Here is an 18,945-nt window from a genome sequence, read left to right on the forward strand (position 1 = left end):
GGAGAGACGGAAAAAAAAATACAGAGAAAATAAACCGCGGAGACTATTCACCAACTCGTCTATTAGGAGTAGATAGAGATAACTAAAACCAGATGAAAATCCTATAATAGAAGAGTTGGAGTAATAAATACAACAACAAATTGGGTAATTGGACTTGGAACCTGAAATTTCATTGAGATTTGGGCCCAAATAACAATTATCCAAGAAATCCAATGGCCGGCCTGCACTTTTCTCTCTCTCTCTCTCTCTCTCTGGTGTATTTCTTCCTCTGGCTCTCGTGCCTTCCCCAGACATCTCACACCGCCGCCGCCGCCGCCGCCGAGGGTTAGGGTTTGTGGCCGGAGATCCCTCGATTGGATTGGAGCGGCCGGCGCGGCGTGGTCGAATCGAATCGAAGAGAAGCGATAGAGATGGACGCGCAGCGTGCTCTGCTGGACGCGCTGATGGGGTCGTCGCGGGACCTGACGGAGGAGGAGAAGAAGGAGCACCGGGAGGTGGCGTGGGACGACCCCGACGTGTGCGCCCCCTACATGGCCCGCTTCTGCCCCCACGACCTCTTCATCAACACCAAGAGCAACCTCGGAGTATGCCCAAAGATCCACGACCCGGCCCTAAAGCAAAGGTTTTTATCTAGATTTCTTCCGATTCATCTTCATCCCCCCGCTAACAAAATCCTAATCCTAACCAAATCGATGAATGTTTGTATGCAGCTTCGAGTCCTCCCCCCGCTACGCCGCCGTCCTCCCCAAATTCGAGGCTGACCTCGCCCACCGCTGCGAGAGGCTGGTCTGTTTCCTTCTTCCTCTTCCTCTTGCTCTTCCCCCCGCACGCACACACAGATTTTGCATCTACATATGTTTTGTGGTTGAATTATCTATCCAGATTCCAACATATATCTCTTTCTTTCTGCTGCAGGTCCAGGACCTGGATAAGAAGATCAGGCGCGGCCGCGACAGGCTTGCGCAGGACGTCGTGGAGGTGCCGCCCCCCGCCGCCCATGCCGAGAAGGTCGAGCAGCTCGCCATTCTCGAAGACAAGATCAAGAAGCTGCTCGAGCAGATTGAGCAGCTCGGCGACACCGGCAAGATCGACGAGGCCACTGCGCTCATGAGGAAGGTACTGCACAGACCCTCTGGCCTTCTCTTTGTGTTTACTAATCTTACTTAGGGTCTGTTTGGATTGAATTCAAGCCTGGGGCTGCCCTACCAATTAATTAATTGGCGTTGGCGTGCTTTCGATACTAGACACCAAAAAGTCGGATCCACGCCAATTTTTTGGCAGCCTTTGTACATCCGCGGGTTGCCGAATCGCTGGCAGTGAAAATCTACGCCAAATTATTCGCGTGGCCAACTTTGGCAAGGCTAGCACGGACAGTGAACGAAACATCGTCTTACTGATTATTACTAGCCATTGGCGATGATTACATGATGCCTCAACCAAAGCTTCTGTTCCTGGCTTGCAGGTGGACATTCTCAACCTCGAGAAGTCGGCTCTGACCCACCAGATAGAGACCAAGCTCTCCATGGTCCCGCAAGAGAAGAAGATGGAGCTCTGCGAGCAGTGCGGCTCCTTTCTCGTCACCAACGACGTCCTTGAGAGGACGCAGTCCCATGTCACCGGCAAACAGCACATTGGTTATGGTCTGGTCAGGGAATTCCTCGCCGAATACAAGGTCAGTTGTAACTAGTGGTTGCGCCAAAACAGAACAATGTTTTCTTTTTTGTTTGCTTCATCACGCACACCAAGTTCTGATGATAGTTGCTTTTTCAGGCTGCGAAAGAAGCGGAGAAGCTTGCAAGGGAGAAGGAAGCAGAGGAGCGTCAGAACCGGGAGAGAGGATACCATAACAGAGGCCACCGCGACGACTATAGGGAGAGATCCAGGGAGCATGACCGTGACCGCTACTATGAGCGAGGAAGCCGTGACAGAGAGAGGCCCTATGAGCAGGGAGGTAGAGGGTCAGACTATAGAGGCGGTTCCTATAATAGCCGCAGGGATTCTGAAAGGGCGAGGCCCAGAGATAGGAACGGTGGTGATTTTTCAAGAAGAGGAGACCCGGGGAGGGTGAGGAGCAGGTCCCGGTCTCCAGGCAGGCATGGTTATTAATCATTTCAAGTTATATGAGACTCATGAGGTAGACCATTATGCTCCTTTGCTTATTCATTCAGTCACAATGTCTGAGTGTTGTCATGATTAAATTTAAACCTTACTCTGCTCTAGCAGCTCTTTGTTGAAACCATACCCCTATGGTCTTCCTTTTATTATAGAGAGGATAAAAAACAGAGGAAGGTACCATCTGTTTCTTGGCAATATTTCTGTGTTTATTACATCTTACGTGCACTCTGAGATTGTGTTTCCAGTCTAGGAACTGAGAAAATGTTGTTTGATATGATAAGAGCTGAAAGCCGTATGATGATACTATCATCCTATCCTATCCTAGGCAGGTATTCCGTAACCTCTGTCTGTCTTACATGTTAAAATGATTGATTGATTGATGACATACAAGGTTTGGTTAGGACCTGGAAGAAACACTAGACAGGTAACCTCCATCTTATACATGTTAAAATGATTGATGATATATACAAGGTTGGGTCGGACCGGACCTGGAAGAAACAGTAGGAAGGTAACCCGTAACCTCCATCTTATACTACATGTTAAAATGGTTGATGATACGACCTGGGAGAACAGTAGGAAGGTAACCCGTAACCTCCATCTTATACTACATGTTAAAATGGTTGATGATACGACCTGGGAGAACAGTAGGAAGGTAACCCGTAATCTCCGTCTTATACATGTTAAAATGATTGATGATATATACAAGGCTGGTTCGGACCGGACCTGGAAGAAACAGTAGGAAGGTAATCCGTCACCTCTGTCTTGCATGTTAAAATGGTTGATGATACGACCTGGAAGAACAGTAAGCAGGTAACCCGTAACCTGTCTTGCATGCTGAATTGATGACGTATGGAAGGTTGGGTGGGACCTGGAAAATTCAGGTAACATTATAGTAGAGCGGTTTCTGAATGCCTAGTCTTGTACGTACAAGATTTAATTTGCACTGCCAGTACAGATTTTGTGTACTGCGCCAGGCATTTCTTCTTGACAGATTTTAAGAAATGACATTGACTAGTATCTGCAGTAGGTGTATGGTACAATCGTTAAACACGTGGATTATTAGGTGTGATATGATGAAAATTACTATCGTACAGGGTTGGGTAGGACCTGGAAGAAACAGTAGGCAGGTAACCCGTAACCTCTGTCTTGCATGTTAAACTGATGATGATATATGCAAGGTTGGTTTGTTTAGGACCTGGAAAATTCAGGTTAACATTATAGGGTATATGCAAGGTTTCTGAAGGCCCAGTCTTGTACAAGATTTAATTTGCACCGCCAGGCATTTCTTGTCGACAGATTTTAAGAGATGACATTGACTAGTATCTGCAGTAGGTGTATCGTACAATTGTTAAAACACGAGGATGGCCGACATTGGGATTTCTTTCAGTCTAGGAACTGAAAAATTGTTGTGCGATAGAGCTGAACGTCTTGAGATGATGATAGCACTATCATATCATCCTAGTAGGCAGTGCAGTGCAGGTAACACGTAACCTCTGTCTGTCTTGCATGTTTAATAATTGAAATTGACATAGATACATGGCTGGGTAAGGAGGGGACCTGGAAGAGTGATTTTTTGGCAGAAGAACAAGAGGTAACAACAACATTTTTGGATATACCCAGCCAATTTGCATGGCCGATACAATACAGATCTTGTGTGTTTTCTTCTTGTTGTTGTTGTTTATCAAGAGACGAGCATGGTCTATCTTATCTTGTGATATATGATGGTCATTAGTAGTATTCATCATCAATCAATCTTTAAATACAGGATTGGATGGTCAACTTGGGACTTGTTTGGTACATCAACCAGAAGAATGAATTACAGTGAGTGTTGTTGGCCGGTGCATGCCACAGAGATGAATGTTAGATTTCAATTACAGAATCACCCTTTCGGGCGTCGCTCGATGGTTGAGAGTTGAATTTGAGCTTTGAGCGGACTTGAAACGTTTTGTTCCAACCACCTGATGCAAATTTTCTGGCTGTATTTGGTTCAAATATGAAATGCAGATCGGTACCTTTGCACTTGTTTCTACCACACCTTTTGTTCCAACCAACGAATACCTGCCCTGGGTGTGAAATATAATTTGGTCATATGGTTTTTTAGGTCCTAGATCTGACTATCCAAACATGTATTGTGAGCCATAAAAATTATGTCTCTTGATTCATTATCAAATGAGATTGAAACATACTCCCTCCGTCCCAAAATAAGAGTGCAAAATTGAGATAGTTATTTTGAAATGGAGGGAGTGATTTTTATGGCATATTAATTATGCATGCTGGACTAGTTAAATCGATGACCTAAATTTTCATGCCAGACTTATTCGCATCAAGAGGGAGTAAGCAATTATAATTATCATCACATTCAAAACATGTGTGCACGGAGTTTCAAAAAACAAAAAAACATCTGGGAATGTATCTAAAAACACAAGAGTGGTCAAATGTACAAACAAAACATCCATCTTCAAATGCTGCTATGCATACACCAAGAATGCCTTCATCGCCCCAAGAATGCAGCACGCCGCCTCTAGACGAACATCTTACCTGCCTCATGAAGATGCTCCAGTAATTTTCGCACGTTAGCAAATTACCAAGACAAGGAAATCAAGTTAGGGGCCAAAATCAGTCACTGATTCCTACTCCTTGACGTACCAGAAACACCAAAGCCTAAAAGTTTCCGTATGCAACCATCAACAACCCAAAATCCAACTCATAATCGAACCAACCAGAACCAATCTCTTATATAACCAACACCAAAACAACTTGTTGATCCATGCTGAAATTCTGTCATCATGTCCCCCAATGAGCACCTCATAAATATGACCAAATTTGGACCCAAGTGCTAAAATAGCCAGCCAATGAACCTCGACAAAACAAGTCTACTTGACCAACTCCAACAATTGTGACACCATAAACTGCAGCCTCATGTGAATGCTAGTTACTGCATGCATCATCCATCCACTATATAATCACAACATGTACACCAAATATCCCCAAGACAAGAATCAAATATCTTACCAAACAACAGTCTCATATCCCCATTGACCTCAAGACCAACATCAACAATCTCAGGCAATTCTCCGCAAAGCCACATAAACTGTCTAAAATCCATAATCCATAATGTTATCTAATCAAATACAGAGAGGTCGGTCCATGTCATGCCTCTAGTTCTATAACATCATCCACCAATATCCTCACAACAGATTCATGACCCCAAACATGTCCTTTAACAAGGACAGTTAATTATTGGTCTGCGACAACGAACGGTACTTTGAAAGATAACTAACAACCAACTGACTTGCGAGTACTAGTAGCTAATAAGCGGCAATATGTTTCTCACTAGTCACTACCAAACCAAACACTAGTGTCACACGGCACCACCTGATGTCTGCATGTAAACCGATGTTAGTGCCGCACGATCATTGCAAATATCAAACAAGACCAGTAAGAGAAAGTCACACCAGCTGACAAGAGACATACTGTGATACCACCTAGTGGTGGTAATAACCGCCTCCAGAATGCCCGCCTCTATGGTGTGGTTGGAATGCACCCCTACCATATTGCTGCATTACATGGTAGACAAAAGCAAAGGCCAGAAAATTAGACAAATAGACAGAGGGATAACCAAACTTCACCAAGGTATATTATACTTACAGCTGGGGCAGGGGGAGGGGCATGGGCAGGGGGCGGGGCATGACCAGGAGCAGGGCCATAGTGATGATCACGTGAATAACCACCCCTCGTCCCAAAAGAGTCTGCAATGGCAATATACAATGAGAAACTATCACAAAATAAGATCAAAGGGGCATAGCAAAATGGTTACAGCATAGGATTACAACCTCTGTGGCGGTCACCTCCAGGAAATGGTGGCTGGTCATAATGACCAAAACGGTTCCCTCCAGGAAATGGTGGCTGCTCGTAATGGTCAAAGCGAGGGCGCACACGAGGAGGACCACCATGCTCAAAGTATCCAGGAGGACCGGGTTCCTATCATAAAAAAAGTAAGTTCAGTGCAGATGGTACAGAGAATTAATTACTTAGCACTTAACATAGCAATACAATATTGTAACAAACCATGTGAGAATATGGCCTCTTAGCACCATGCCGAACATCTTCATAGAGATATGGGTTTTCACCAAAGGGTCTACCAAAATCACCCTCGGGCTCAAATGTTGGCCCTCTAGGTGGATGATGATATCCTCTCCCCTGTCCTCTATCAAACAAATCATGCTGCCTTCCTGAGGAACCCCCTGCGAAGCCGAATATTAGTCAGCAGTGCAAAAATGAGCTCAAAAGGTTGAAGCAGTAAATTTGTGTTTCTGAATCGCAATAGGAAGCCCACCTCGAAAGGCAGGAGGAGCCTGCCTGGCTCGGAAATCAGAGGGCGAAGCTTCAAAACTGTTGTTACTGTATGCAGAATTAAATCTCCCACCACGAACAGGAGTGTGATTATTGAAACCCCTATCACCATGGAAACCTTCCCGGCGAGGGGCAGCTCTTCCCCTATTAAAACCTCTACCTGCACAGCCATAGAAGTCAACAAACAAATCCTCATATAACAACACAAGCAGTAGAGGAATTCGGGAGGGAGCACAGTTACTTACCAGGCCTGTTAAAACCAGATCCAGGATGTCCAATTCGAAACCCGCCACTCATTTCACCTTTCACAGCCTGACTTTTAGGTAGAGGGTTTGAAAGTCTAACCCTTACTTTTAGCTAAGTTAAAAAAACACCAAAATTATCTATCACTTATAAGCATCTACACAAGGACATGTGAGCACATTGTTTGGTATACATGAAAACAAAGACGGTACCATTCCAAACCAGAAAAATACCTTTGCTTTTCCAACATCACCCAGCTCGGTGTTGTTGGTGGCTTCAATACAAGCAAGAGCCTCCTCATGGGTTGAGAAGTTGACAAATCCAAAATCGTTTCTTTTAGCACTAGACATATTGCGAGCAAGCACAACTCGTTCTATCAAACCATAAGCTTTGAATCGGTTTTTAACACGCTCTTCATCCCAGTATGGTGGAAGCCCATCAATAAAAACTGATTTGACCTGCAGCATGAAAAAGTAGTCAACGACATGACAAATCATAGACTTGCAATGGTTGGGCATGAAAACCAAATAATTGAGAACATTCCAAATGTGCAAATAGGATTTTGTTTTTGTTTTTTTCCACCACAATACCCATATGTAACAAAGTGAGGACACCAAGAAAAGTGTATAATGCACAAATATATGTGGTAATCATATGGTCATAGAAGACATCTCATCTCAGTCTGATGTAAAATTTAAATTATCTAAATTGTAGTAACAAGCAGCCAAATATGAGCATCATTGCAAACCATAACTCCTGGATAAATCATAAACTACAAATAGCTAACCAATAGTTAGTATTAAAACTATTACTGCAAGTACAACGGCATCTTTCTACTTATGTCATTTAATTCACTAACACCATCAATAAAAAAAGTAGATAGTAAAAGTAGTTAAGCACCTGAGCCATAACTTCTGCATCTGCTTCTTTTATTGGCTCTGCAAAAGCAACTTTTGCAGTTCTCTCAGGATGACCAAACAGAGCATCTGGTTGCTGCAGCCTCTTGAATGCAAGCATCGCATCCGCGTGGCAAGAAAACTCGAGAAATGCAAAACCACGGCTCTGGCCTTCGTTTTGAGTATCAGGAACAAGAGTTAAGCTTTGAACTCCTTCAACTCCATAGTCAAGCAGCCTCTTCTTAATCTGAAAAAGAAAGGCGCAGAATTAGCAAAATTTACTTATTAACAGGCAAGCTCGTGATTGCGCATATTATTGAAGGAAAACTTACAGCTTCCTTTGTCCATGTATTGCAAATATTGCCCAAGAAGAGTGTGTCGTTGTCCTCGCTAGCGGCAACGGCACAACGTTTGCCATGTATCTGCAGCAGAAGAAAAAATAAATTAAACATGTGTCACACATCCCACAAACAATCGGACATCGCATCACAGAACACTGTATCTTAACATTTGTTTTTCAAAGTAATAGTGTCAGGGGAGCTGAGGTATTACCATAGGATTCTTCACCTCAGCAAGCGCGCGAGCCACCTGGTGTTTGTTTGCAAACCTGACGAACGCAAAGCCCTTGTTCTTGTTGGTGGAGAGATCCTTGTGGAGACGGACCTCCACAACATGACCGACGTGCGCAAACACCTTCCTAATATCCTCCTCGACGGCTTCACGGTCCAGCCCTCCCACAAAGATCTCTAGCTCCTTTTTGCGCTGCCTGTTCTTGGCCATGTCTGACATAACCTTGCGCTCGTCCTCTTGCTGTTTGACCTCACCTGCAGCCTGGCCGTGCTCCTCCGACGCCCTAGCACGGTGCTCTTCCTGTTTGCTCTCAGCTGCAGCCTGCCCGTCGTCGTCGTCCTCCGTGGCCTTAGCAAGGTCGTCTCCTTGCTTGATCTCAGATGCGGCCTGCCCTTCACCCACGGAGACAGAGTCGTCGAAGATGACCTCTTGAGGATCCTCCTCCTCCTCCTCTTCCTGCTGAGCATCCATCTGTTGTTGGTGGAGTGGGTGCTTATTTTCTGAATTATCATCATGAGTTGCTGCAAGCATTTGTCCCTGGTGGAGTGGGTTAGGTTGGCTGTCTTGCTTATTTTGTGCATCATGAGTTGCAGCAGTCTTTACCGCTACATCATCATCATCGGCTTTTCCACCCTCCTGCTCTATCACCTCTGCTTCTTTGCTCTGTACCGCTTGCTTGTTCGCATCGGGCCCTGCATCCTCCTGGTTATTATTTCCTTGCGCTTCTTCTTGCTCTACGGACAACAACATATCATGAGGCTCTCCAGCCTCCACCTCCATTTTCTGCTGCTGCTCATCATCATTGGTAGGAGACGGCACGTCGGCCTCACTCGGCTCATCGACTGTGATTGAGGTTGGCTCCTCCTCCTTGATGTGCTGGTGGACTGTGGTTGAGCCTTGATGGCATCATGACATGACATGACATTCCATTATCCATTACAATACAAGGTCGAATGGGGGAGTATGTACAGTAGTGGAAAGGAAAGGAAACATCTTGTCTCTCTCTCTATATATATATAGATATAGATATAGAGTAAGATTAGAGTTAGAGTAGGTAGTGTACTTACTATATATGTCTGGCGAGGAGGCGCAGTGTTGAGGGGATGCCTCTGTCGAGTCAGAGATCTCAATCGTCTCCCGCCCCGCAAAAGCAGAGGCAGAGGCAGAGGCAGAGGCGGCGGCATCTGGAAAGAAGAAGAGGAGACGGGCAGTGAGAAGGAAAGTCGAAAACTTTTTATTTAGGTAGGGCGGAGGAAAGAGGGACAAGGGCAACTACCTTGGGTGTTGTGGGTGAGCTGCTCCTGCTCCTGTTCGTGCTCCTGATCCTGCTCGTGCTCCTGCTCCTGCTCCTGCTCCTGCTCCTGCTCCTGCTCGGCGGCGTCGGGAGCCTCCTCCGGCGCGGGTTCTGCGGGCGGGCGGGCGGGCGGGAGCAAGCAAGCAAGCAAGGGGATTGCTTGGTTAGACAGCGAGAAACAGAGACAGAGAGAGCGCGCGCGCCCACCAGAGAGGAGGGAAGAAAGGAAGCACCTGCGGCGGGAGGCGGCGGGGTCTTGGCCGCTCGTCCGCGCCCACGGCCGCGGCCGCGTCCCCGGGCCCGTCCTCGTCCTCGGCCGCGACCGGCCGCCGGCGCCATGCTTCTTGGGTGATGAAGGAGTGGAGTTGGGGGTTTGGTTAGGGTTGGGAGTTGGGACAGACAGATTTGGGTGGGGAGGGGAGCAAATCTGATGAAGGAAGGAGTTTTGAGTTGGGGATTTCTTTCCTTCCTTCCTTGCTTGCTTCTTCTCTTTTTCCACCTCCCCCACCCCACCTACATTCTATCTATTCTAAATTTCTAAATGAAAGAGATGGAGATGGAGATGGATGGGTGAGGTGGCGCCACACACACACACCCTTAACCCTTTTCTTTCCTTCTCTCCTTTCTTCATCTTCAACTTCCTTTTTAAATAATAAAAAATGGCTACATGTGGTGCCGCCGTCACATCCTAGTCCTATGTGGTGCCGCCGTCCTTGCTGCCCGACGGGGCTACACCTCCTATGCCTCCCGGTGCCTCGACTGGTTCGGGTCATGGTCCAGCTGCCCCCAGCGCCTATCCTTCGTCACCATATGATGGCGCGCCTCTGGCAATCGCCCCTCACCCGGAGATGGATCCTTTGACGGGTTGCTACGCACCACCGGCACAGGCTCATGCGGATCATACGGCGGCGCCGTCGTCGTTTTACTTCTCGCACCTCCTTCCAGTGAAGCTTACGCCGAATAATTACTTGTCATGGCGGGCTCAGGTGCTACCTCTCCTCCGAAGCCGCTACCTGGAGGGATACGTTGACGGCTCCAACCCGTGTCCGCCGCCGTATCATCCGGCGTATCACGTGTGGGTGGCCCAGGATCAGGCAATCCTCTCCGCTATCCAGTCATCGCTCACTCCGAGCGTGTCGTCGCTGGTCATCTTCGCCGCGACGTCTCGGGATGCCTGGTCGGCGCTTCACAGCAGCTTCGCCTCACAATCTATGACGAGTGATCATGCTATACGCACCGAGTTGGGGGAGACTAAACTCGGCGGCCTAACCATCACTGAGTACTTCACCAAGATGCCCGGTCTCGCTGACACCTTGGCCTCGATCGGCCAACCGCTTGGAGATGAGGAATTCAGCACCCACGTGCTCAATGACCTTGATGATGATTATGACAATCTCGTCGAGAATATCCATGGTCGTGAGGCTCCACTTCCGCCACGAGAGCTCTATGTGCGTCTTATTGGTCGTGAACAGCACATCAAAGCGCGTCGTGCCTCTCCGAGCTTCGTCTCTGTCAATGTCGCGACCCGCGGTAAGCCACAGAAGCCGTCGCCACTTGGTGGGAAGCCGGCCTCATCCCCGCAGGCTCCGCGGGGCGCTGCGCCATCCATCACTGGCGGTGCCAGGCCGGTGGCTTGTTATCCCTGTTGCGGTGCTCAGCAGGCCTGTCAGCTGTGTAGCATTGAGCGCCACATCGCCTCCCGTTGTCATCGATGCTACAAGCAAGATTTCCTCGGCCTGGGCAATAATGGCAAAGGGAATGAAAAACAGGCTGTTGCGGTGGCAAGTCATGAACATGGGCGCACTCCATCCTACTCCATTGATCCTACATGGTATATGGACACGGGAGCCACGAACCACCTCACCAACGAGATGGCCAAGCTCTCCACTCAGGAACCATATCGCGGTCATGATCAGGTGCACACCGCCAATGGAGCAGGTATGCGCATCTTCCATGTTGTCCAGGCCTCACTACTTTCGAAAACAACATCTTTCCAATATTCTTCGAGTTCCCACTGCTACACGTAGTTAGTTGTCTGTCCCTCAACTTACTCGTGATAATAATGTCCTTGCTGAGTTTCACCATTTTCGTTTCTTTATCAAGGATCGGGACATGAGGGCCGTTCTGCTTAGTGGCCGTCTTCGCCATGGTTTATATGCACTTGACGCGCCGCCCACATCTCCTATGCAGTCTTCTCCTCAGGCGTTCAGCGGTGTTCGTGTGTCACCTACACATTGGCATGCACGCCTTGGTCACCCTGCTGCTCCTATAGTTTGTCATGTGCTACATCATCATGAACTACCAGTTGTGTCCAGTAAAACTGCTGAAACTATTTGTGATGCCTGTCAGCAGGCAAGAGTCATCAACTTCCGTTTTCAGAAGTCTAGTCGTGTTGTGAAACATCCTCTTTAGCTTGTGTTTTCTGATGTATGGGGTCATGCCCAAACGTCTGTTAATGGCCATAATTATTATGTCAGTTTCATTGATGCTTATAGCCGGTTCACTTGGCTTTATCTTATTAAGCAAAAATCTGATGTGTTTGATGTCTTTATTCAGTTTCAAGCACACGTTGAGCGTCTCCTTAAGCATAAAATTATTCATGTTCAATCCGACTAGGGGGTGAATATCACAACCTCAACACATTTTTCAACAAACTTGGGATTTCTCACCGTGTGTCTTGTCCTCATACACATCAGCAGGATGAAACCGCTGAACGTAAGCATCGTCATCTTGTAGAAACTGAACTTACTTTGCTAGCTCATGCCTCCGTTCTGTTTAGGTTCTGGAGCGATGCCTTCTCCACCGCCTGTTTTTTGATAAACAAGCTTGCCTCGCGACTTCTGAATATGAAAATGTTGGGGAACGTAGTAATTTCAAAAAAATCCTACGAACACACAGGATCATGGTGATGCATAGCAACGAGAGGGGAGAGTGCGTCCACGTACCCTCGTAGACCGAAAGCGGAAGCGTTAGCACAACACGGTTGATGTAGTCGTATGTCTTCACGATCCGACCGATCCAAGTACCGAACGCACGACACCTCCGAGTTCAGCACACGTTCAGCTCGATGACGTCCCACGAACTCCGATCCAGCAGAGCTTCATGGGAGAGTTTCGTCGGCACGACGGCGTGATGACGGTGATGATGATGCTACCGATGCAGGGCTTCGCCTAAGCACCGCTACGATATAATCGAGGTGGATTATGGTGGAGGGGGGCACCGCACACGGCTGGAATAGATCAACTTGTGTGTCTAGAGGTGCCCCCTGACCCTGTATATAAAGGAGCAAGGGGGGAGGCCGGCCGGCCCTAGAGGGTGTGCCAGGAGGAGGATTCCTCCTCCTAGTAGGAGTAGGATTCCCCTCTTTCCTACTCCTACTAGGAGGGGGAAAGGAAGGGGGAGAGGGAGAAGGAAAGGGGGGCGCCGCCCCCCCTCTCCTAGTCCAATTCGGACCAGAGGGGGAGGGGCGCGCGGCCTGCCCTAGGCCGGCCCTCTCTCTCTCTCCACTAAGGCCCATAAGGCAAACTATTTCTCCCGGGGGGTTCCGGTAGCCCTCTAGCACTTCGGTTTTCTCCGAAACCACCCGGAACACTTCCGGTGTCCGAATATAGTCGTCTAATATATCGATCTTTACGTCTCGACCATTTTGAGACTCCTCATCATGTCCATGATCATATCTGGGACTCCGAACTACCTTCGGTACATCAAAATACAAAAACTCAAAATACCAATCGTCACCAAACTTTAAGCGTGCGGACCCTACGGGTTCGAGAACTATGTAGACATGACCGAGGCACGTCTCCGGTCAATAACCAATAGCAGAACCTAGATGTTCATAATGGCTCCCACATATTCTACGAAGATCTTTATCGGTCAAACCGCATAAGAACATACGTTGTTCCCTTTGTCATCGGTATGTTACTTGCCCGAGATTCGATCGTCGGTATCTCAATACCTAGTTCAATCTTGTTACCGGCAAGTCTCTTTACTCGTTCCGTAATACATCATCCCGCAACTAACTCATCAGTTACAATGCTTGCAAGGCTTATAGTGTTGTGCATTGCCGAGTGGGCCCAGAGATACCTCTCCGACAATCGGAGTGACAAATCCTAATCTTGATTTATGCCAACTCAAAAAGTACCATCGGAGACACCTGTAGAGCACCTTTATAATCACCCAGTTACGTTGTGACGTTTGGTAGCACACAAAGTGTTCCTCCGGTAATCAGGAGTTGCATAATCTCATAGTCATAGGAACATGTATAAGTCATGAAGAAAGCAATAGCAGAAAACTAAACGATCAAGTGTTAAGCTAACGGGATGGGTCAAGTCAATCACATCATTCTCCTAATGATGTGATCCCGTTAATCAAATGACAACTCATGTCTATGGTTAGCAAACATAACCATCTTTGATTAACGAGCTAGTCAAGTAGAGGCATACTAGTGACACTCTGTTTGTCTATGTATTCACACATGTACTAAGTTTCCGGTTAATACAATTCTAGCATGAATAATAAACATTTATCATGATATGAGGAATAAATAATAACTTTATTATTGCCTCTAGGGCATATTTCCTTCAGTCTCCCACTTTGTAAGGGCATATTTATCCCTACGGTGTTTTGGTGATTGATGACAATGCATTTGCGGACTAATCAGGTGCTTTGGTTTCTTTCAGATATTCATCCTTTGGCACGCAATGATTATTTCCCCTCGGCGCTCTACTCAAGACAGTGTAGCTTCTTTCGTGACTTTGCTGGTGGACTAAGTTTCGTAGTAGTCACCGTACTATCAAGAGGGGATTTGCTTCGGTATGGTTTGGGAGGAATCAACATGTACACGTTCTTCTCTCTCCCACCGTTTTCTCTCCGTCTCTATGGAGCTTCTCTCTTCTCCCTTTGTGTTTTTTCCTGGACCCAGCGGTAGTACCGGGCCACAGCGGTAGTACCGCTGAGGCTCACTAAGCGGCAGTACCGCTCCTCGGAGCGGAAGTACCGCTCCTCGGAGCGGTAGTACCGCTCCTAGGAGCAGTAGTACCGCTTTATGGCCTCAGCTGTAGTACCGCTGCGGCTCCGTGTTCCTACCGCCTCGACTCTAGTGCGCATTTTCTCGTGTCGGGTTTTACGGCACTAGCTGCAGTATAGCGGTAGTACGTCTGAAGCTCAGTAAGCTGTAGTACAGCTCCTCGGAGCGGTAGTACTGCTCCTCGGAGCGGTAGTGCCGCCCCTTGGAGCAGTAGTACCGCTGGTTGGCCTCAGCCGCAGTACCGTTGTGACTCCATGCTCCTACCGCCTCGACTCGAATGCGCATTTTCTCGTGTCGGGTTTTACGGTACTTGCTGCGGTAGTAGTGGCGGTAGTGCTGCTTGTGAGCGGTAGTACCGCCCTGCCTCCGCGGTAGTACCGCTCTAGGTCCTAGCCCCAGCCCCTTCTCTTCCAGCGCGGCAGTACCGCTGAAGGGGAGCGGTAGTACCGCTTATGGGCGGTAGTACCGCCCTGCCCCCGCGGTAGTACCGCTCTTTGCGGGGCTGAATGGGGGTAACGGTTGGTTTGTTCCCCCCACTATAAAAGGGTGTCTTCTTCCCCCCTTTGACCTACCTCTTCCACCATTAAAACTCCATTATTGCTCCAAGCTCCATTTTCGCCCGATCTCACTCCCTAGCCAACCAAACTTGTTGATTTGCTCAGGAGTGGTTGAGAAGGCCCCGATCTACACTTCCACCAAGAGATTTTTGATTCCCCCACTCATCCTTAGTGGATCTTGTTACTCTTGGGTGTTTGAGCACCCTAGACGGTTGAGGTCACCTCGGAGCCATATTCCATTGTGGTGAAGCTTCGTGGTCTTGTTGGGAGCCTCCGATTAAGTTGTGGAGTTTGCCCCAACCTCGTTTGTAAAGGTTCGGTCGCCGCCTTCAAGGGCACCAATAGTGGAATCACGGCATCTCACATTGTGTGAGGGCGTGAGGAGAACACGGTGGCCCTAGTGGCTTCTTGGGGAGCATTGTGCCTCCACACCGCTCCAACGGAGACGTACTTCCCTTCAAAAGGAAGGAACTTCGGTAACACATCCTCGTCTTCACCGGATCCACTCTTGGTTATCTCTTACCTTCTCTTGTGCAAGCTCTTTAGTGTTTGTTCCCTTGCTTGCTTGTGTGCTTGTTGTTGTTGCATCATATAGGTTGTTCACCTAGCTGCACATCTAGACAACCTTCTTTGATGCAAAGTTTAATTTGGTAAAGAAAAGCTAAAAATTGGTAGTTGCCTATTCACCCCCCCTCTAGTCAACCATATCGATCCTTTCACACTTGCACTAGAGTCAATAATCTAGATTAGACAGTAATGATTCTAACACCCATGGAGTCATGTTTTGCTCGTGGAAGAGGATTAGTCAACGGGTCTGCAACGTTCAGATCCGTATGTATCTTGCAAATCTCTATGTCTCCCACCCGGGCTTGATCCCGGATGGAGTTGAAGCATCTTTTGATGTGCTTGGTTCTCTTGTGAAATCTGGATTCCTTTGCCAAGGCAATTGCACCAGTATTGTCACAAAAGATTTTCATTGGACCCGATGCACTAGGTATGACACCTAGATCGGATATGAACTCCTTCTTCCAGACTCCTTCATTTGCTGCTTCTGAAGCAGCAATGTACTCCGCTTCACACGTAGATCCCGCCATGACGCTTTGTTTAGAACTGCTCTAACTAACAGCTCCACCGTTCAATATAAACACGTATCCGGTTCACGATTTAGAATTGTCCGGATCAGTGTCAAAGCTTGCATCAACGTAACCATTCACGATGAGCTCATTGTCACCTCCATAAATGAGAAACATATCCTTAGTCCTTTTCAGGTATTTCAGGATGTTCTTGACCGCTGTCCAGTGATCCACTCTTGGATTACTTTGGTACCTCCCTGCTAAACTAATAGCAAGGCACACATCAGGTCTGGTACACAACATTGCATACATGATAGAGCCTATGGCTAAAGCATAGGGAACATCTTTCATTTTCTCTCTGTCTTCTGCAATGGTCGGGCATTGAGTCTTACTCTACTTCACACCTTGTAACACATGTAAGAACCCTTTCTTTGCCTGATCCATTTTGAACTTCTTCAAAACTTTGTCAAGGTATGTGCTTTGTGAAAGTCCAATTAAGCGTCTTGATCTATCTCTATAGATCTTGATGCCCAATATGTAAGCAGCTTCACCGAGGTCTTTCATTGAAAACTATTGTTCAAATATCCTTTTATGCTATCCAGAAATTCTATATCATTTCCAATCAATAATATGTCATCCACATATAATATTAGAAATGCTACAGAGCTCCCACTCACTTTCTTGTAAATACAGGCTTCTCCAAAAGTCTATATAAAACCATATGCTTTGATCGCACTATCAAAATGCTTATTCCTACTCCGAGAGGCTTGCACCAGTCCATAAATGGATCGCTGGAGCTTGCACACTTTGTGAGCACCCTTTGGATCGATAAAACCTTCAGGTTGCATCATATACAACTCTTCTTCCAGAAATCCATTCAGGAATGCAGTCTTTACATCCATTTGCCAAATTTCATAATCATAAAATGCGGCAATAGCTAACATGATTCGGACAGGCTTAAGCATCGCTACGGGTGAGAAGGTCTCATCATAGTCAACTCCTTGAACTTGTCGAAAACCTTTCGCAACAAGTCGAGCTTTGTAGACAGTAACGTTACCATCATCGTCTGTCTTCTTCTTGAAGATCCATTTATTCTCGATGGCTTGCCGATCATCGGGCAAGTCAACCAAAGTCCATACTTTGTTCTCATACATGGATCCCATCTCCGATTTCATGGCCTCAAGCCATTTTGTGGAATATGGGCTCATGATCGCTTCCTCATAGTTCATAGGTTCGTCATGGTCTAGTAACATGACCTCTAGAACAGGATTACCGTACCACTCTGGTGCGGATCTTACTCTGGTTGACCTACGAGGTCCGGTAGTAACTTGATATGAAGTTTCATGATCATTATCATTAGCTTCCTCACTAATTGGTGTAGGTGTCACAGGAACCGGTTTCTATGATGAACTACTTTCCAATTAGGGAGCAGGTACAGTTACCTCATCAAGTTCTACTTTCCTCCCACTCACTTCTTTCGAGAGAAACTCCTTCTCTAGAAAGGATCCATTTTTAGCAACAAAAGTCTTGCCTTCGGATCTGTGATAGAAGGTGTACCCAACTATTTCTTTTGGGTATCCTATGAAGACACATTTCTCCGATTTGGGTTCGAGCTTATCAGGTTGAAGCTTTTTCACATAAGCGTCGCAGCCCCAAACTTTAAGAAATGACAACTTTGGTTTCTTGCCATACCACAGTTCATAAGGAGTCATCTCAACGGATTTAGATGGTGCCCTATTTAACGTGAATGCAGCCGTCTCGAAAGCATAACCCCAAAATGATAGCGGTAAATCAGTAAGAGACATCATAGATCGCACCATATCTAGTAAAGTACGATTACGACATTCAGACACACCATTATGCTGTGGTGTTCCGGGTGGCGTTAGTTGCGACACTATTCCGCATTGTTTCAAATGAAGACTAAACTCGTAACTCAAATATTCTCCTCCACGATCAGATCGTAGAAACTTTATTTTCTTGTTACGATGATTTTCCACTTCACTCTTAAATTCTTTGAACTTTTCAAATGTTTCAGACTTATGTTTCATCAAGTAGACATACCCATATCTGCTCAAATCATCCATGAAGGTGAGAAAATAACGATATCCGCCGCGAGCCTCAGTATTCATCGGACCACATACATTAGTATGTATGATTTCCAACGATTCTATTGCTCGCTCCATAGTTCCGGAGAACGGCGTTTTAGTCATCTTGCCCATGAGGCACGGTTCGCAAGTACCAAGTGATTCATAATCAAGTGATTCCAAAAGTCCATCAGAATGGAGTTTCTTCATGTGCTTTATACCAATATGACCTAAACGGCAGTGCCACAAATAAGTTGCACTATCATTATCAACTCTGCATCTTTTAGCTTCAATACTATGAATGTGTGTATCTCCACTATCGAGACTCAAAAAGAATAGACCACTCTTTAAGGGTGCATGACCATAAAAGATATTACTCATATAAATAGAACAACCATTATTCTCTGATTTAAATTAACCGTCTCGCATCAAACAAGATCATGATATAATGTTCATGCTCAACGCTGGCACCAAATAACAATTATTCAGGTCTAATACTAATCCCGAAGGTAGATGTAGAGGTAGCGTGCCGACTGCGATCACATCGACTTTGGAACCATTTCCCATGCGCATCGTCACCTCGTCCTTTGCCAATCTTCGCTTAATCTGTAGTCCCTGTTTCGAGTTGCAAATATTAGCAACAGAACCAGTATCAAATACCCAGGCACTACTGCGAGAATTAGTAAGGTACACATCAATAACATGTATATCACATATACCTTTGTTCACCTTGC

At 46.6% G+C, this 18,945-nt stretch overlaps 2 protein-coding genes across 10 annotated transcripts; one reads left to right on the forward strand and one right to left on the reverse strand.

Annotated features, from left to right (window-relative positions):
• Positions 1 to 251: 251 nt before the first annotated feature.
• Positions 252 to 4,147, forward strand: LOC119336880 (luc7-like protein 3). Of its 7 annotated transcripts, none has more exons than XR_005162878.1 (7): positions 253 to 622; positions 711 to 786; positions 916 to 1,116; positions 1,463 to 1,672; positions 1,771 to 3,594; positions 3,648 to 3,706; positions 3,881 to 4,147. XR_005162878.1 is itself a non-coding variant. In XM_037608961.1 (6 exons), the coding sequence occupies exons 1-5, from the start codon at positions 411 to 413 to the stop codon at positions 2,104 to 2,106; spliced, it is 1,035 nt and encodes a 344-aa protein (XP_037464858.1). In that variant the 5' UTR covers positions 252 to 410; the 3' UTR covers positions 2,107 to 2,134; positions 3,881 to 4,147. The 7 variants fall into 7 exon arrangements, 3 of the variants coding, with proteins under 3 accessions (XP_037464858.1, XP_037464857.1, XP_037464856.1); XR_005162880.1 differs by lacking the exon at positions 3,648 to 3,706 and having other exon boundaries at positions 1,771 to 2,134; positions 2,224 to 2,289; XM_037608961.1 differs by lacking the exon at positions 3,648 to 3,706 and having other exon boundaries at positions 252 to 622; positions 1,771 to 2,134.
• A 359-nt stretch (positions 4,148 to 4,506) lies between these two features.
• Positions 4,507 to 9,975, reverse strand: LOC119337736 (nucleolin-like). 3 transcript variants are annotated; one of them, XM_037609902.1, is made up of 14 exons: positions 9,705 to 9,975; positions 9,454 to 9,582; positions 9,245 to 9,361; positions 8,160 to 9,073; positions 7,940 to 8,029; positions 7,612 to 7,854; positions 6,945 to 7,169; positions 6,714 to 6,825; positions 6,452 to 6,628; positions 6,184 to 6,359; positions 5,949 to 6,096; positions 5,764 to 5,864; positions 5,590 to 5,672; positions 4,507 to 5,497 (listed from the first exon to the last, which is right to left on the reverse strand). In XM_037609902.1, exons 1-13 carry the CDS (start codon positions 9,808 to 9,810, stop codon positions 5,601 to 5,603), a joined length of 2,610 nt encoding a protein of 869 aa, XP_037465799.1. In that variant the 5' UTR covers positions 9,811 to 9,975; the 3' UTR covers positions 4,507 to 5,497; positions 5,590 to 5,600. The 3 variants fall into 3 exon arrangements, with proteins under 3 accessions (XP_037465799.1, XP_037465800.1, XP_037465798.1); XM_037609903.1 differs by having other exon boundaries at positions 5,571 to 5,672; XM_037609901.1 differs by having other exon boundaries at positions 4,507 to 5,672.
• Between the last annotated feature and the right edge of the window lie 8,970 nt (positions 9,976 to 18,945).

The sequence above is a fragment of the Triticum dicoccoides genome, chromosome 7B (genome assembly GCF_002162155.2).
Source record: "Triticum dicoccoides isolate Atlit2015 ecotype Zavitan chromosome 7B, WEW_v2.0, whole genome shotgun sequence".
Classification (NCBI taxonomy): Eukaryota; Viridiplantae; Streptophyta; class Magnoliopsida; order Poales; family Poaceae; genus Triticum; species Triticum dicoccoides.